Raw genomic sequence first — 17,364 nt, 5'->3', positions numbered from 1 at the left:
AAGAGCAATGTTTTTAAAGGCTGCGCCTTTTGAATTTCAAGCGGAGAGAGAGAGAGATTACATTTTATATCTTTCCTGCCACACACATCCCTGTTTAAAAACAAGTGCAGGAGGAGGTCAGGGTTGGTGTTTGAATTGTATTGCAATTTTGCATGCCAAGTTATCATCTCAATCTTTGAAAGGGAGGTTTTTCACAAACAGAAAACGCCGAACAGTTGTGTTCCACAGAACAATTTGCTTCGCTCAGCCATAATGACTGAAGCTACAACGCCTCCCCGCACCCCTTTGGATTGAGGTCAGGGGACAAGCAGAAACAAGAATGCAAAAATGATAAGGTTTAAGAAGAGCCAAATTTCTCTCTGTCTGGCTGCTCTTGATGGGCCAGGTTATTGGGTGCAATTACGGTAGAGAGTAAACAGTTCGAGATTAAAAAGGGTGTGTGCTGCTCTCTGCTTTGGCATACTGGATCACTCACAGATCTAAATAAATACTAGATTTCAATTTTTTTAAAATGGGGAATCTGGCATTGTGCAATCCCACCCCGATCCCTAGGTATAATAACCTGAAACCCTGGACAGAACCTGGGTGACGTTACTTGATTAAGAGCCCAGACGTCTTCTGGAAACTGCAGTGTGCAGTCAGGCCTTCACCATATCTTCTTTTTAACCAACCACCATCGGCTGACGGTTTAAATTGTTTGTGTGTGTGTGTGTGTGTGTGTGTGTGTGTGTAGACTGAGCTCCTTGTGTTTTACATGCTGCAAGCCGCCTTGATGAATTTTCAAATAATAATGATGTACCGGTAATAGCTACTTGAATTCCACAGAGCTTGCTCCCATCTAAGTGGGCTTAGGTTTGTGGTCTCCTCTTCCCACGCTCCATTTTAAGATTGAGACAAATGCATTTCTCTGCCCCTGCTCCCCACCCCAATTTATTGCTTTGCTTAACACCCAGCCTTAGAAAATAAATATGGAAACCTATTTTGTGACATTTTGTTTGGCCTAAAAAAGAAGCTGCCCTAGTCTGGAGTCTTATCCTTCCTTGATTCCAGCATCGTCTTGGTTTGGGACAGAGAAACACTGTTATTCTGTGACATGCAAACTCAACAGGGCTAACTGCAGGCTCATTAAGACTGTTAGGGGTGGAAAATCTAGGTGCACACTTTAAAAGGCAACATGCCATGACTGAGATCACAGCATAATCGCTACAGATCTTTTCAAATATTTTCTGTTTTTAAAGAAAGCAATTCTCTTCGCATGTCAAGTGAGGGAATCGTGAAAGGTCACATGGTAATTAATTATTAGTGTTATCATTGTTACCATTATTATTGGGATCTTCCCGGAGACTGCAGATATCATACTACCACTCAAGATTTTATATGTGTGTAAGAGTTTAAAATTCTATTACTGTTTAATTGTTTTTAATGATTGTATGTTTCCCGTGGTTCTTATTTTTATCTGTAAGCTGCCTTGAGTCCCGCTAGGGGAAAAGGCGGGGCAATAATGATAATAATAATAATTGTGAATAGATTTTTACGGGACCAAGAAACCAGCAGTACAATACCAACATCTGCACCACCTCTTTCACTGTATTTTCCTTGGGGCAGAGACCTGTGATTTCGGCTGATGCTCCTCAGTAAAGCACCTCTAGTGCTGATGGTATAGATTGAAGCCCATCATAAAAATAACTCCAAAGATATCAACTCAAAACATGATTTTTCACCAGAAATGGGTCACCTGAGGGAAGTTTGCACGAGGAGCATTTAGGCCAAGGGGCCGCTTCAGTCTTCCCCTCGGTCCTCCAGCTACATTTCCTGTTTAAGCCCCGCCTTCCCCTCGGCGCATGGGCCCAAGTCCTGTTTAATTAAAGGAGGTTACCCAGGGCGACTCGGCTGGCAGCGCTACCCTGGGCAGCTGTCACCCAGCATCGAAGAACCAATTTGTCATCCTTAGCGGGTCCCATAATCCCTTCTAATTCAGTTACCAATCTGCGCAGTGGGGGGTGGGGTGGAGGGAGGGAGGGCGTGAGCAGCGGCCTTAAGAGGATTGGGGCATTTGCTAAATTAGATAAGCAAAAATAACAAATGGCAAGTGCGCACCGGGGTCGGTTACTGAGTCCGGGTGACAGGAAGGCTTTCTGGAAAGCTAGGGCATCGCGCACCGAAGCTAGATAGAGCCCCCAAACATCCAAAATTGGAAGCTCGTGCAAAGGGAACCCAGGATGGAGAAAGAACCTGCAGCCTATTTTTTCTGGGATGGCCTTTTTAAAAAGAAAAAAGAAAAGAAAAGAGTTGCGTGACAAAATAGAGCTCCACTGGTTAAAGTGTGGAGAGGGGGAGATGCCATAACGGAGACATTTGTCTCCGTTATTTGTTTCAGCCGGCCTTCTTCATAACTGCTGCTGCCGGCGTCACGTATTTGCTGAATGCACAGAAAAGTGTGCGTTTTCTACAAAAAGAGACGCAAAACCTTTTGATTCCAAAGTATGCTAAAGCTATCCAGCAAGCACGATCCTATCCGAGAGGCTCTGTCTAATATACACATAGAATCATAGAGTTGGATGGCACCCTGGGGGTCATTCTAGCCCAACCCCCGGCAATACAGGAATGTTTTGCTCAACATGGGACTCGAACACACAACCCTGAGATTAAGGGTCTCTGATTTTTTTGATTTTTTTTAAAAGGATTTTTAAAAATCCATTATGTTTTTATGATAGGATGGAAGTTGCCCTTGGTGGCCTATAATTTTTTTAAAAAAGAGAGTAGGAAGTGACTTGAGAAAGGATCCGTTCTAATGGCGCAAACTTGGCCTGGAGCAACCTTCCTCAACCAGATGCTCTCCAGATGTGTTGCATTACCAAGCCGCTGCCTGAAACATCTGGAGCAGGGATCAGCAAACTTTGTCAGCAGGGGTCTGGTCCACTGTCCCCCCAGACCTTGGGGGGGGGGGAGACTACATTTCGGGGGGGGATTGAACAAATTCCTATGCCCCACAAATAACCCAGAGATGCATTTTAAATAAAAGCACACCTTATACTCATGTAAAAACATGCTGATTCCCGGACCGTCCACGGGCTGGATTTAGAAGGCGATTGGGCCAGACCCGGCCCCTGGGCCTTAGGTTGCCTACTCATGATCTGGAGGAACCCAGGCTGGGGGTGGCTGGGCTGAGGAGGTGACCCCCTTTTGTTAGAGATTGCAAGGTGATTTGAAAAGATAGTTGGCTACTCCAGCAAACAGGTTCGGCAGGTTTCAGATGCTTTAAAAACCCTTTGGATCAGACATAAATTACTGATTGTGTGCCTGCATCATGAGAGGCAAAGGCCTTCTCTCTCTCAAGCTACTTTTAAAGCTCTCTTTAAAAACTATTGCTTATCTACTCCAGCTACCATCTTTTGCTCCACTGTCCCACTTTGGTCAAAACACATTTTGTGGCTTGTAAAAATGCAAAACCTGCCAAACCAGACACAGAAATGGGAGGTGGGTATAGACTACCAAGAGCCATCCAGCTTCCAGCTCTCTGGGAAAAACAAAAACCGGCCTCCAGCCTCAAATTTTGCACCAAAATTCTGCATACACACAGAGAGGGCTAGGAGGATGCTTCAACGTTAATGAACATGTCCTTTGGTATCATTTCATTGGCCGCCATGAAGGAATGAACAGGTGCTTTTTCTCAGCACAATGCAATGTGAAGTTTCATTGCCAAGAAATTCCTGGAGATGGAAGCATGCCACTCAAAATCATCAGCATTATCTACAAAACTGCAGGGTTTTGTTTTTGTTTTTTAAAGAAAAGGTTCTATTTTTGTTCTGTAAACTATTCTGAAATACATTTATCAAGAAATCCTCCTTCAAGCTCAATCCTCCTCCCCCCCCAAAATATTAGATGGGCGGAAAAATGTATGTGGATATAGATAAGAGTAGAATCTATTGACCTAAATTTCTGGCATGCGACTTCTAAACATTTGCTGAATCTGTTTGATTTTAAACTCTCGTAGGACTCCTGTCTCCATCCTGGATTCTCCCACACTAAATCTTCAATTCTAGCCTGCAGACCCCAGCAATCGCCCTAATTTCGCAGAATTGATTGTTTTAAGTAGCAGCTGAAATCAACAACAACAAAAATCACACAGAGCCACTGTTCCTTTTCACCTATTTTTTTTTACATTTTAATATTTTTCTCTTTTTTTAAAACCACCAACAATCTTATTTTGTTTTGTTTTGGTAACTGTACAGGAAATTGCTCATCACAAACTAAGTAATAAATAGAGAAAACCACTGACAGAAAAAACTTCCATGGGAATGCTTCTCATCTACAGCAAGAGGATGTTATCGTTTCTTTTAAAAAAGAGAGAGAAGGTTTTACAGCTAAGAAACCTAGGCTAAAAAATGATTAATATAATTTACAAAATATAACTTTCTAAAATTTAAAAACCCAGTTTTTAAATGCAATTTTTGCTTTTAAGGGAAGGGGAGTAATCATATTATTTACAAATGCTTATTGATCTGTTTTAACTCTTCATATTCCCCACCCCAGAAGAAATTAGACACTGGAAAAGTTAAGCCTCACCCCACATCTCTCCTCTAGTTAAAATTTATCCTGCGTTAACTATTTCATGTTGTACAGGATACAAAAAATTGAGCACTGAAAGGAATTCTGGTGCTATCCAAAATGCGAAAGGATCAAAATACAATTCACTGAGACCATATATATATACATCCACAGGCCAGTAGTAGACTATTTTTGTTCACATCCAGTAGGTCCCAGGTTCAAATCCTGGGGTGTCCAGGAAGGGATAGGAACGATTCCAAGCTCTCCCAGATGACCTAGTTATTGGGCATTCGTCCCAATTTGCTTGCACAAAGCTTATATTGAACAATTGTTCTGATCTGTTTGTGGGGATGGTTACAAGACACGGAGCAAAAAAATCCCGATTTGGTTGCGGGGTTTCCCCGCATTAAGTCGTTTCCAACCCACACTTTCCACTGCCCTTTCCTAACTGCAAAAATAATAATCACCATCCATTTTTGTAAAATGCAGAGATGATGAGCTAGGATGAGGAAGTAGAGCAGCAGCAACAGCCATTATTATTATTATTATTATTATTATTATTATTATTATTAATTTATAAACCGCTTAATCACAAATGTCTCTAAGCGGTGTACAAAAAACCCATCGATGAACGTAAAACTCCCCTGGAATCTTTTTTTAAAAAAGTATTTGGGAAGTTCAGCAGGGAGGGGACCTGTCTGACATCAACTGAAAAAAGTTCCATAAAAGTGGGCCCACAATATAGAACGCATGCCTTTTCCTAGGTTGTCAGGAACAAACTGGGTGAGGTCCTATGGGATTTACGGCAGAGGCACTGCCGTACTTTTAAGCGGTTCATTTTCTATTGGTGAATCTGCTATCTACCTACTTGACTTTATGTTTGGGGAAGTCTCACGAGGCTAGCTCTCAGTCTAGCCAGAAAGGGAGATGTCTTTCTCTCTGTGATGGACACAGCATCCCTTGAGTGGAGCAGGCTCAAGTGGGTGTGAATGGAAAGGGAGTCGTTCCCAAGCTTCCTCCACAACCAGAAGGACTAGAAACTTGCCTTTGTGTAAGAGGAGATCCTGGGAACATGGCAAGGCAAATCATTACCAAGCACAATCAACATAGGTTCCTCTGCTACTCTTAGGTAAGCAGCTTTTAAAATATTAATCTGCTGTCACCTGATTAAAGAAATTCTAGACAATTAATCATATGTGTTTTCGTCAACAAGTTGATCCGTTGACGAATCAATTTCAGTAGTTTTGAAGCAAAAAAAAAAGCACACTTTGCTTTTTAGGTGATGTTCCTGTGTCAGTTGGGCAACAGTTGGTTAAACTGTTATTATTGCTATTATTATTGTTAATGTTGTTATTGGTTTCTATTCAATTATTGGTTTGTTTGTTGCTTGTATAAGATATTTTGGTGTTTTTTTTGTTGTGTTTTTATATATGTTGTAAGCCGCCCAGAGTGGCGGCTTACAACATATATAAATCATGATTTATAATCATGATTTATTATTATTATCATCTCAGAAGAGACATTCCCTCTTCCAGTGTGTAAAGGGGGGAAGATGCCTCTTCTAAGATACCCTTTGTTCTCTGCAGCTTTTATAATTCATTGCATTAAAAGTAATTTTAAAAAATACTAGAGCACTTTTTTTAGTTTATCAAAAGTTGTTTTTTAAAAAAATATCTATTGAGCTACCTGATTGATTATTTCTGACTAAACATGCATAGGAATGTGAAGTGCGCAATACTGTCTCCAATGGGAGGATCAAAGGTTAATTAGGAGTCCAAAAAGCAGAAACAGGGAAAAGGTTTCAGATGCCTGATGTTGGTATACTCTCACCATGAAGCACAGAGCATGGAAAAAAGAAGAAGAAGCAGAGCCGGCCCTACCATGAGACAGAACGCAGCAGCTGACTCAGGCAGCCAGTGCTAAGGGGTGAGGAGTCGATAGAGCCGCATGTGCTTTTTGGGCTGAGCCTGCAGCTCTCGAGTACAGTGGAGCCAGCCACCAGTGTTGAAGCAAGATTTGACTGCCGGTCTGCTTGGCTTTTGTATGTGGAAATTGGATGAGAGGCACCAGCTTGTCCTTTGTCCTCAGGTGGCAAAATGTCTTGAACTGGCTCTGCAAACAACTAAACAATCAACCCCCCCACCCAAAAAAAACCAGAGTGCCGGCTTGCTGGTGTCGACTTGAGCAATGCTCTTGTACTACACTTCAGGCAGGAGGGAACAGGCTGAAATTAAACCTCTTGATGTTCAGGGATAAGGAGCATGTGCTTAGTCAATGGTGCTGGAATGCTCGTTTCCATTAGGAAAAAGGATTCACCAAACTGTGAGCTGATGCTTGCCCCTGTCTCTGCTAACCCAGTTTGTTGTCGTCATTAAAATATCATTTGAGAAAGAGAAAGCAACACGGCTTCTAAAAACATGGCTCTCTTGAAAACGTTTGTCTCTGCTGTGGCATCTCTAACACGCCTGATGAAAACTGCAACCTCTGATCTTCTGGTGTTGCTTCCAGTCCCGGTCTACACCCTGGGGTTCAGATCTCCCAGGAGAGAGGTTCCGAATGCCAGCCGAGTTGTTGCGAGGGTTTCATGAGCTGTCAAGTCACGGAGTCCAGGCCAAGAATCTGAAGGAATGACATCTCCAAGGCCCGGGCGTGTGAAACGAAGGCTGTACACGAGTTCCTAACATCCGCAAGGACCTGCCTGCTTGACTCGTTGCCGGATAAGGGAGTTTCCGAAAGCAGCACAGAAAAACATAGCAATGCTACAGTATGTGCAATGCTGGTGAGGAGAGGTCAAAGAACGCCTCCTCTTGAAGAAAGAAGAAGGGGGGAGAGGAGGAGAGGAGAAGCAGCAGCCAGGGGTCTCAATGCCAAGCTTGGACAGAAGAGGTTGTCCCAGGATGCTATGCAAAGGAAGGAGGAGATTTTCTCACAAGACCTGGAACTTCCAGGAGCTCTGATCTTTGTAATCCAAGCAGTCGGTGGCGTTGAAGTTGAGCTTCCAGGAGGCGGCCTGGTCCTTGTAGTCTAGGCAATCCACAGAGCTGAACCCCAGCCCGGCCGTGCCGTAGCCCTGGCTGGAGAGGGAGGCCGGCGACTGGCTCAGGTGGCTGCCCATGGTTGGGGTGGTGATGGGGCTCAGCGCTGCCCCTGGCGCGGAGAGCTGCGGGTGCATGGGAGACAGGTAGGAGCTGCAGTCAAGGCCGCTGAAGTAGGAGGTAGAACCGGCGTAGGTCTGCGTGTAGCCGGGAGCCTGGGTGTAAGTCATGGGGTAGGCAGTGGAGCGCTGCATGCAGGGGGTGGTGGAGGAGGAGAGGGGGTCCGGGATCGGGGAGATGGAAGCCGGGCTCCAGATGGAGACAGTGGCGCTCGCGCTGGAGCTGGGAGTCACCGAGGTGCCAGCCGGCGGAGGGCTGTACTGCCCATTGGTGCTGGTCTCAGAGCTGGTCTCCCGGGCCGGAGAGGTCTTCTTCTTCGCAGGCCGGGCTTTGGCCTGCCCACTGCTCTGCTGCTGCTGCTGCCGGCACTTGGCTCGGCGGTTCTTGAACCACACCTGCAGGAAAGGAAGGAAAGAAAGGATGAGCTTCAAGGGGAAGTCTTGGGGAGGAACCAAAAGGAAGGGTCGGCGTTTCCCCGGGAACCGTTTCAACGGAACACGAGGCGGAGGATTCAGAAGTTCATAGGAGGAGCCCAACCTGATAACATTGGAGAAGTTTAAAAATGCGAGAAAGGGTTCCAGGAAATTGGGTGTGGGGAGCTGTTGCTGGCACTGTTGGGGCTGATGGGAATTGTAGTTTGGCAACATCCGGAGGGCCAAATGCCAACATCTTTGGCACATCCCCTTAGTCTGTGTTTCAATTTGAAAGGTTCCTCTGCTATAACAGGAAGTTTCCTGCAACCCAGTGATGGGTTTTATAATATAGGGCTGCCGGATGTCTGGAATTCCTCAATTTTGGGAGATTTTGCAGAAGAGAAAGCTCAACAACTTTTGTGTCCGGATTTTTTTTCACTTCTTGAAACATGGCAACCCTATGTAATAAGATGGCCGCTTCAGCCTTCCATTCCTGACTTGGGATAATGCGCAGGCACCTATGTGAAGGGAGCATGTTAAAGCAAACCAGGGTGGGAGTTTGCTCCTGGACTCCGTTTTCTTTGCAAAGTACCTGTGCAGCATCACGAGGAAAGATGGCGGCCAAGATACAGATACGGCCAGACAGTGAGAGAGATTTGAGTGCAGTGTCCCTTGGATAATGCTTGGTGGAAAGGGGGGTATCAGAGGCTTAGAGGCCTACTGTAGGGTGGCTCCTGAGGGGGAGATGTACAGTAATAGGAACAATGTGTGCTCCCGCTAGAGGGCAATCTGCATGCGCACAAAACCACACACTGACTCCTAAAAATCACGGGACCTTTTTTGAACACATCCATACCACACATTGAAAGCACTCTCACTTTAAGAGTCATGGCTTGCCCCAAAGAAATAGGGGAACTGCAGTTTGTTGATATTAAAAAGAAATAACAAAGGATTTCTTACGGCTTGCCGCCACTCCACCATGCATCCACAACTTAGTCTATCTCTAGTGCACTATTTATTTTCGTTTTCTTTTGTTAATTTTCATCAATATTATATTCTCCTGTAATTATCCATCATGCCACAGAAGCCATTCAAGGCCTGCCACTGACATCATATTATTACAGTAATCCTTAAGATATTCTTTGCACATGTCCCATTTCCTAATAAATGTTTGATCAGTGTGATCTCTCAGTTTTTCTGTCATTTTTGCCAACTTGGCGTATTCCAACAGTTTGCTTTGCCACTCCAGCTTTCCAGTTCACAGCGATTAATATTCTTGCGGCTACTGTGGCATACAATAATATTTCTCTCACATTTTTTGGGTATGTATGGGCCTAATATCCCCAGGAGGAAAGCCTCCAGTTTTTTAATGAAGGATACCTTGATCATTCTTTTGAGCTCATTATAAATTACACCCCAAAATTCTTTTATTTTCTTACAGGTCCCCTTTGGCCACCCGCAATGCTGGCACATAAGTGCAACTGAGAGCATGTGCGCACTGCCAGGGCGTTCAGAGAGAAAGACACCTCGCTCCTGCTGCTCTGGGTTCGAGTCTCCTGGCCCCTACGCCTGTCTTAGCCTGCTGCCCTTCGCCCCCTCCCTAGGAGAGCCCCACCTGCACTCTGGATTCAGGTAGGTTGATCTTCAGAGCCACTTCCTCGCGCATGAAGATGTCTGGGTAGCGGGTCTTGGCGAAGAGAGCCTCCAAGATATCCAGCTGGGCTCGCGTGAAGGTCGTGCGCTCACGCCTTTGCTTCCGCGGGGTGGCTAAAAAAAGAAGAGGAGAGATCTGGATTCAGGGAAAGAAACTCATCTCATCATGTGACCCTCTTCATACCTGTGGGTCGGTTCAGTTCGTTCTCTGCATTTAAAGGACAACAGCGAGAATGTTGTTATTTTAAAAAATAACAGCAACAACCACAACAACGGCAAGATGCACAACTCTATGTGGGACTGCCTTTGACAGTGCTCTGGAGGTACAGATTGTGGCTGCTAAGTTCTGGAGGAGCACCGGAAACTAGGAGCATATCTTGCATGTCCTAAAAAAGCCACACATGGCTGTCTCTTTGCTGTTGGGCCCGGTTAAAAGTGCTGGGTTTTTAAAGGAAGGCCTCTACCATGATTTGCCAGCCTGCACCTTAAGCTTTGCAAGGCAGGCCCTGCTCGTAGATCCATCAACAGCTTTGTGGCGCAGCTCAGAGCAGGGCCTTTCCTGTTATGGCACCATGTCTGTGGAACTCCTTCCCACTGGAAGTACGGTTGTCCCCAATGCTAGTAGTCTTTTGGCATCCTTCGTGCCTAGGGAGGTGTCTGCTTCGTGATAGCTCTTTTTAAGAATACTTTTATTTGTGCCTTTTCAGTAGCAAATACTCATAAACTGTCTAACTCAAAAGAGCCGTCTGTTCCCCCTCCCTCCTACCCATTCTGTCCATGTGTGCATATCATTCACATTGAGGTAAGTTATTTAAGGTTGTAGAACTGGCAGGATCGTAGAGTTGGAAAGGACACTGCGGGTCATCTAGCCCAACCCCTGCAATTCAGGGATCTTTTGCCCAAGCCCATGACCCTGAGATTAAGAGCCTCCTGTTCTGCCAACTGAGCTCTCAAAGGAGCTGTAAGAATATCAATTTCTAAATGTAAACATTACTTTTTAAATGTAAACGTTACTTTACTGGAACACAAAACCCCACATCATCTCACCCAATGCAGCAAGTTTGCTGCCGTTGTGGGAGTTCCAAACGAGAGCCTTCCTGGTTCTTTTTCAAATGACAAGACAGCCTCTGAGCCCGCAGAGGAACCTCCCTTTTGAAAAGAGCTAATTGTTCTGTTCCCAGTGTCTCCCCATAGATCAATTGAGGAATGGTTACAACAACCCTGTAAGTTAGGCCAGTTTTCAGAGCAGGGTCTGAAGCTGAGAGATGGTGATAGAAGAAATTTGAACTTGGCAGCTCCCAAGCTTAGCCAGTCCACTAAAAGGGCCTGGGGATATTATAATAATAATAATAATAATAATAATAATAATAATAATAATAATAATAATAATAATTTATTATTTATACCCCGCCCATCTGGGAAACCCAGCCACTCTGGGCGGCTTCCAACAAAAGATTAAAATACAATAATTGTGTATTTTCCCAGAGGGATTGTGTGTTTTTTGTTGTATGTGTGTGATTGTAACAGACTAACCAGGCTCTCTCTCTGGATTTTGTCCACACATACTATATAAAACGCCCACTGCGATTTAGCTGAGAATATGTTGTAATTCTGTTGTAAATAGTTAACCTGCCATAACTGCAACTACTACTACTAACCCAGCCTTTCTCAACCTGGGATCTCCAGATGTTGTTGGACTACAACTCCCATTGCCTCTAGCTAGCAGGTCAGGGGTGATGGGAGTTGTAGTCCAACAACATCTGGAAATGTTGAGAAAGGCTGCTCTAACCACCACACCACCCTGGCTCCAAGGAGCTGAAGAATCTCCCTCTCCCCCCATTTTATCTAGATGGGTGGGGTATATTATTATTATTATTATTATTATTATTATTATTATTATTATCCTCAAAGCAACCATGTGCTTGGGATGACAGGCAGTGTGAGTGACCTAAAGTTAGCCAGAGAGCCTGGTGGCTCAGGGGGGCTTTGAAGTGGGGTCTTCCCAGTCCTGGTCAAGCACTATAACCACTACACGACACTGCCTCTCTTCAGGGAAATCCTGCCGGGCCATTGCAGGATCTTCTGACTGAGGAATCCCAGATGAGCATCTAAGGCACTTTCCCTCCACCGCCTTTCCCAACATTGAATCCCCAGAGGTGGCTACAAACAATTCCTACCATCTCTGACTGTTGACCATTCTGGCTGGGGATGATGGGAGGCCAGCAACAGCTGGAGACTCCAGGCTGAGAAGAGGCTGTGGGGGGTTTCCAGGGACTAGGCAGCTCAAAAGCACCACTTTGCCAAACTGGAAGAAGGAGCTGGGCTTCTTCTCAGGGACCCTTCACACTTATTTGATATAAGTTGTTTGTTTTAAAGCTATGGTGACTTTTTATATTGGATCAGATTGTTACTATTAATGTTTTACTATTATTTTTAATAGTATGGACTGCAAGAAGATCAAACCTATCCATTCTGAAGGAAACCAGCCCTGAGTGCTCACTGGAAGGACAGATCGTGAAGCTGAGGCTCCAAGACTTTGGCCACCTCATGAGAAGAGAAGACTCCCTGGAAAAGACCCTGATGTTGGGAAAGATTGAGGGCACAAGAAGAAGGGGACCACAGAGGATGAGATGGTTGGACAGTGTTCTCGAAGACAGGAGTGCCTGGTGTGCTCTGGTCCATGGGGTCACGAAGAGTCGGACACGACTAAACGACTAAACAACAACAATTATTTTTATGTGTGTTGGAAGCCGCCCAGAGTGGCTGGGGCAACCCAGCCAGATGGGCAAGGTATTAATAATAATAATAATAATAATAATAATAATAATAATAATAATAATTGTGATAATAATTACTGTAGCACAGTAGGTCTTGCTGTTAACTATTTGAGCCCACCCAGGGACAAATGTGGGCAAGGGGTTGGATTAGATGACTCTGGGGGTCCCTTCCACCTCTACAATTCTCTGATTCTGTACACAGCAGCTGGTTTGCACTAAAGCTCCACCAACATTGGCTGAGAGAAACAGCCGGTGAAGGGCATCCCAAAATAAAATGCTTGGAGGTGGTTGGGTTGGTTTTTTTTAATTAAAAAAAGAGTAATGTATACATTTTGATAATAAATAAATTAAATACCAAGATGGGGAGAGAAGGTGGAAAGCCACTAATATATTATTATTATTATTAATGCCGCACATCTGACTGGGTTGCCCCAGCCACTCTGGCTGGCTCCCAACAGAATATTAAAAGCACAATAAAATACAAAACATTAACAACTTCCCTATACAGGGCTGCCTCCAGATTGGTCTACCCTGAGTAACTGGATCTCATCCTGTATATTTACCATGATGCCGTTTACCAGCACAGTCATCAGCTCGTTTTCACCCAGCTAAGCTTATTTGGGGTAGAGATTTTCACCTGCCCCCTCCAGAGTCACAAAATGCTGTTATCTCTTGTTATCTCTTATCTTGATTAAATATAGTTGTTCTCCCTCTTATCACTTCATCCCCTCCCCCACTAGATCGAGGAAATCACTGATTCCCAAATTTAACACCTTTTCTTTCTTTTTAACCCAAAGTGATATTGGTTGCCAAGCTGATGACCCAATGAAAGACCCTTGGGCGTCTTTGGATTATTTGCAGCCCTCTGGGTTCTTCACAGAACCACAGAATTTGTAGGAGTTGGAAGGGACCCCAAGGGTCATCTATATCTCAACCCTTGTTGGACTCCAATTCCCATCAGTCCCGGCCGATGAAGATGGGACTTATAGTCCAACAACATCTGGAGAATCACAGGCCCACCCACGTCTCCTAATTCCAGTGTCTATTGGAAAGGAGGGATGTAAAATAAAATAAAACTGAATAGGTGATTATCCCATTTTCAGCTGGGCAGACGCGGCCTGGGGCAATCAAACCCTATGGCTTTACACCTCAGATTCTCAGTAAATCCGTTAGGGCAAATAATTGGAAATGAACCTCCCAGGGTTGTGAATACACCTGACTTTCACTTAAATTATTATTATTATTATTATTATTATTATTATTATTATTATTATTATTATTGCCACACATCTGACTGGGTTGCCCCAGCCACTCTGGCTGGCTCCCAACAGAATATTAAAAGCACAATAAAAATACAAAACATTAACAACTTCCCTATACAGGGCTGCCTCCAGATTGGTCTACCCTGAGTAACTGGATCTCATCCTGTATATTTACCATGATGCCGTTTACCAGCACAGTCATCAGCTCCTTTTCACCCAGTTAAGCTTATTTGGGGTAGAGATTTTCACCTGCCCCCTCCAGAGTCACAAAATGCTGTTATCTCTTGTTATCTCTTATCTTGATTAAATATAGTTGTTCTCCCTCTTATCACTTCATCCCCTCCCCCACTAGATCGAGGAAATCACTGATTCCCAAATTTAACACCTTTTCTTTCTTTTTAACCCAAAGTGATATTGGTTGCCAAGCTGATGACCCAATGAAAGACCCTTGGGCGTCTTTGGATTATTTGCAGCCCTCTGGGTTCTTCACAGAACCACAGAATTTGTAGGAGTTGGAAGGGACCCCAAGGGTCATCTATATCTCAACCCTTGTTGGACTCCAATTCCCATCAGTCCCGGCCGATGAAGATGGGACTTATAGTCCAACAACATCTGGAGAATCACAGGCCCACCCATGTCTCCTAATTCCAGTGTCTATTGGAAAGGAGGGATGTAAAATAAAATAAAACTGAATAGGTGATTATCCCATTTTCAGCTGGGCAGACGCGGCCTGGGGCAATCAAACCCTATGGCTTTACACCTCAGATTCTCAGTAAATCCGTTAGGGCAAATAATTGGAAATGAACCTCCCAGGGTTGTGAATACACCTGACTTTCACTTAAATTACTCCCTTTCTTTGGCAAGGACCACAGCTCAGGTGTAGAGCATCTCTTTTCTATGAAGGTTCCAGGTTCAGTCCCTGACATTAGCAGGTAGGGCTGGGAATCCCTGGAGAAAGGCTGCCAGTCATTGTAGGGCAGTACTGACCTTTGACCTAGATCAGTGGTGTCCAAAGTCCATTTCGGGGGGCCTAATCCAGCCCACTGGTTGGTTTAATCTGGCCCCTGTGGCAGTTTATTTCCTGGGGTAAAATCCTTTAAAAAGCCTCAACAACTCCAATCCTTAACAATTTTGGGGTAGAATCCTAAAAAAAGCTCAACAACTTTGGTTGGCCCTCTGGCCAGCCCTCCCTTCTGCTTCTTTCTTCGCAATTATATAAGTTTTTTTTAAAAGCTGCCTACCCGACTGGAGGCAGGTCACATGATAGAAATGCTGGTCTCTAGCTTTACTTAGGAAGGTTTCCCCCACCTGGAAACAGTCTGGGATAAAAAAATTATTGTGACATTAACTAGGCAATGTTGCTATGAAGTTTAGAGTCTATAACACTAAAAACAATTATGTCCTGCTATTAGTGGCTTAGATTTTTAACATGTTCCAGAACACCTGAACTAGGCAGGGGAGCAAGGCGGTATTAACTTAGGGGTTGCGCTTAAATTTCAATTATTTCAACATCCAAAAATGCATTTTTGGGTAATCCATAAGGAATCTGTTTCTGCTGGGGTGGGGTGGGGTGGGGTGGGGGTGGACAGCAAACTAGGACAGTCAAAGAGAACAACAATTACCAGACCTTTAGAAGACATCTCAAGGCAGCCCTGTTTAGGGAAGCTTTTAATGTTTGATTTCTGTATTTTAATGTTTTGTTGGAAGCCGCCCAGAGTGGCTGGGGGAACCCAGCCAGATGGGCGGGGTATAAATAATAAATTATTATTATTATTATTATTATTATTATTATTATTATTATTATCCGGATAACATTAAGGGCTTTTATAAGAGCATCCTGAGAAATAATAATAATAATAATGACTTCACTTTGGCTGAATCCTGCCCATTGTGATCACAAGTGTGTCTGCATGAATTGGGTCATTTAAATGGATCTCTTTCTAGGGAACCCTTGGAACTTTTAAACCACATGATGGGTTTAAAAAATATGTAGCGGCCACTTCTCCTGTGATGCTGAATCACAGAGAAGCTCCATTCTAACAATGTTTAGAGACAAGTTTCTCTGCAAGTTTTGCTGAGGGGAAAAAATCAAAACCTCATATATATATATATATATATATATATATATATATATATATATATATATATTGAGAGAAGCAAGTGATGCCTCAACAAACTGGAATGCAGAAGTTTTTCAACACATTTTCAACAAAATCTGCCCTGGTGGTGGGAAGAAATTTAAGAATCTGAGTCCAAAAAACTGGAAATACCATCCCAAAACTGGTGACGTCTTTGAAAACATTTTTCATTCATTTAATTTATCATGGTCTCAGTACCTGAATATGAACCCCCAAAACTATTTTTATATTTAATTGTAAGTTTGTGTGTGTGCGTGTGTACGTGCGTACATACATACATACACACATGCAATTTGATAAATAGTAGAGTAAGAACATTTATCATGATCCACAATAATATAATTCAATATTTGCACATTCGGTTTGTTTTGATCCCCAAACCAAATAGGAAGCAGGTTCTATTCTCTTTTTCCCCACATCTGGCCAACTAGCTGAATTCTCCCTCGCTACCCGATAACCCATTGGTTTCCATTGATAGAAAAAGAAATACCCAGTTACTTCTCTCCATCCTTTGCCTGCCATGAAAGGGGTGTTCAGTGATGCCCATTGCTCAAGTTTACTCCAAAACTGAAAACTTACAAAAAGGGGGGGAAGTCTTGTAAATCCACTTACTGGGGTACCCGACCGCCGAATGTAGCAAGTCCATGCCTGGCCCAGCCAAGGTGAGGCCATTGACTGCATAATGTGGTTGCTTGATGTAGGACATCATGCTCAGAAGGTTGGAGTCCCCAAAGATCTCGCTGGGGAGAGAGGTCTTCTGCTGCTGCTCCTTCGCCCTTGCTTCTTTTTCCGCTGGCTGGCTGGAAGCCTCCTAGGTCACTCTGGTCCTCCACTCAGCATCCAAGGGCAGCTGGAACTGCAGCCAGCAAGCAAAGACAGACAAGACAGGGAGTTGAGTGGCCGCCTCCCCCAAGTACAGGAGAGGTGGGGAGGAGAGGGAGGTTGACCAATGGAAAGCGAGAGAAGAGGCACCACACCTTTCTGGTAGGGCGGGTGCTTCTGAGCAACCTCTCAATAGGTAAGCTTTCCTGTTGTTCCATGCAAGGAGGGCTCTTTGGCTTACTTGCAAAGCCCAGAACCTCACTGGCCGCGGAATAAATAAATAAACTACAGGGGTTTTGGATCCTTTGGATATGGGATGGGATGCCTTTTTCTTCCCCATTCTGTATACTGCCTACTCCCCCCCCTTTTTTAAATTTGAATTGCACATTACCATACAGTCAGTAATGATACAGAGAAAGCTGGGTTTTTTTGGGGGGGGATTGGGATTTTAGCAACTCAAAAGGGGGGTTTAATGGGTACCATTAGGCCATCAGAACCATGCTTTGGGGGGGGTCTATTATTACCTAAATGAGCAGGTTAAGTCAACACATTAAGGACTCCAAGTGGTGCCTTGGATTTTTGGAGGGGGAAAGGAT

At 44.2% G+C, this 17,364-nt stretch overlaps 1 protein-coding gene across 2 annotated transcripts; it reads right to left on the bottom strand.

The window, feature by feature from the left end:
• Positions 1-7,474: 7,474 nt before the first annotated feature.
• Positions 7,475-16,655, bottom strand: LOC118087389 (homeobox protein otx5). Of its 2 annotated transcripts, none has more exons than XM_035119979.1 (3): positions 16,526-16,655; positions 9,732-9,883; positions 7,475-8,098 (listed from the first exon to the last, which is right to left on the bottom strand). In XM_035119979.1, the coding sequence occupies exons 1-3, from the start codon at positions 16,653-16,655 to the stop codon at positions 7,475-7,477; spliced, it is 906 nt and encodes a 301-aa protein (XP_034975870.1). The 2 variants fall into 2 exon arrangements, with proteins under 2 accessions (XP_034975870.1, XP_034975871.1); XM_035119980.1 differs by having other exon boundaries at positions 16,559-16,655.
• Between the last annotated feature and the right edge of the window lie 709 nt (positions 16,656-17,364).

The sequence above is a fragment of the Zootoca vivipara genome, chromosome 6, assembly GCF_963506605.1.
Source record: "Zootoca vivipara chromosome 6, rZooViv1.1, whole genome shotgun sequence".
NCBI classification, from domain to species: domain Eukaryota; kingdom Metazoa; phylum Chordata; class Lepidosauria; order Squamata; family Lacertidae; genus Zootoca; species Zootoca vivipara.
Note: the sequence above shows the minus strand (reverse complement) of the source record. Positions and strands in the feature narration are given on the sequence as shown.

Coding starts and splice junctions, on each gene's coding strand:
- LOC118087389 (XM_035119979.1), bottom strand. CDS start 16,655: ATGATGTCCTACATCAAGCAACCACATTATGCAGTCAATGGCCTCACC. Junction 9,884..16,525: donor CAAGACTTCCCCCCCTTTTT/GTAAGTTTTCAG, acceptor TTCTTTTTTTAG/CCACCCCGCGGAAGCAAAGG. Junction 8,099..9,731: donor TACCTGAATCCAGAGTGCAG/GTGGGGCTCTCC, acceptor CCTTTCCTGCAG/GTGTGGTTCAAGAACCGCCG.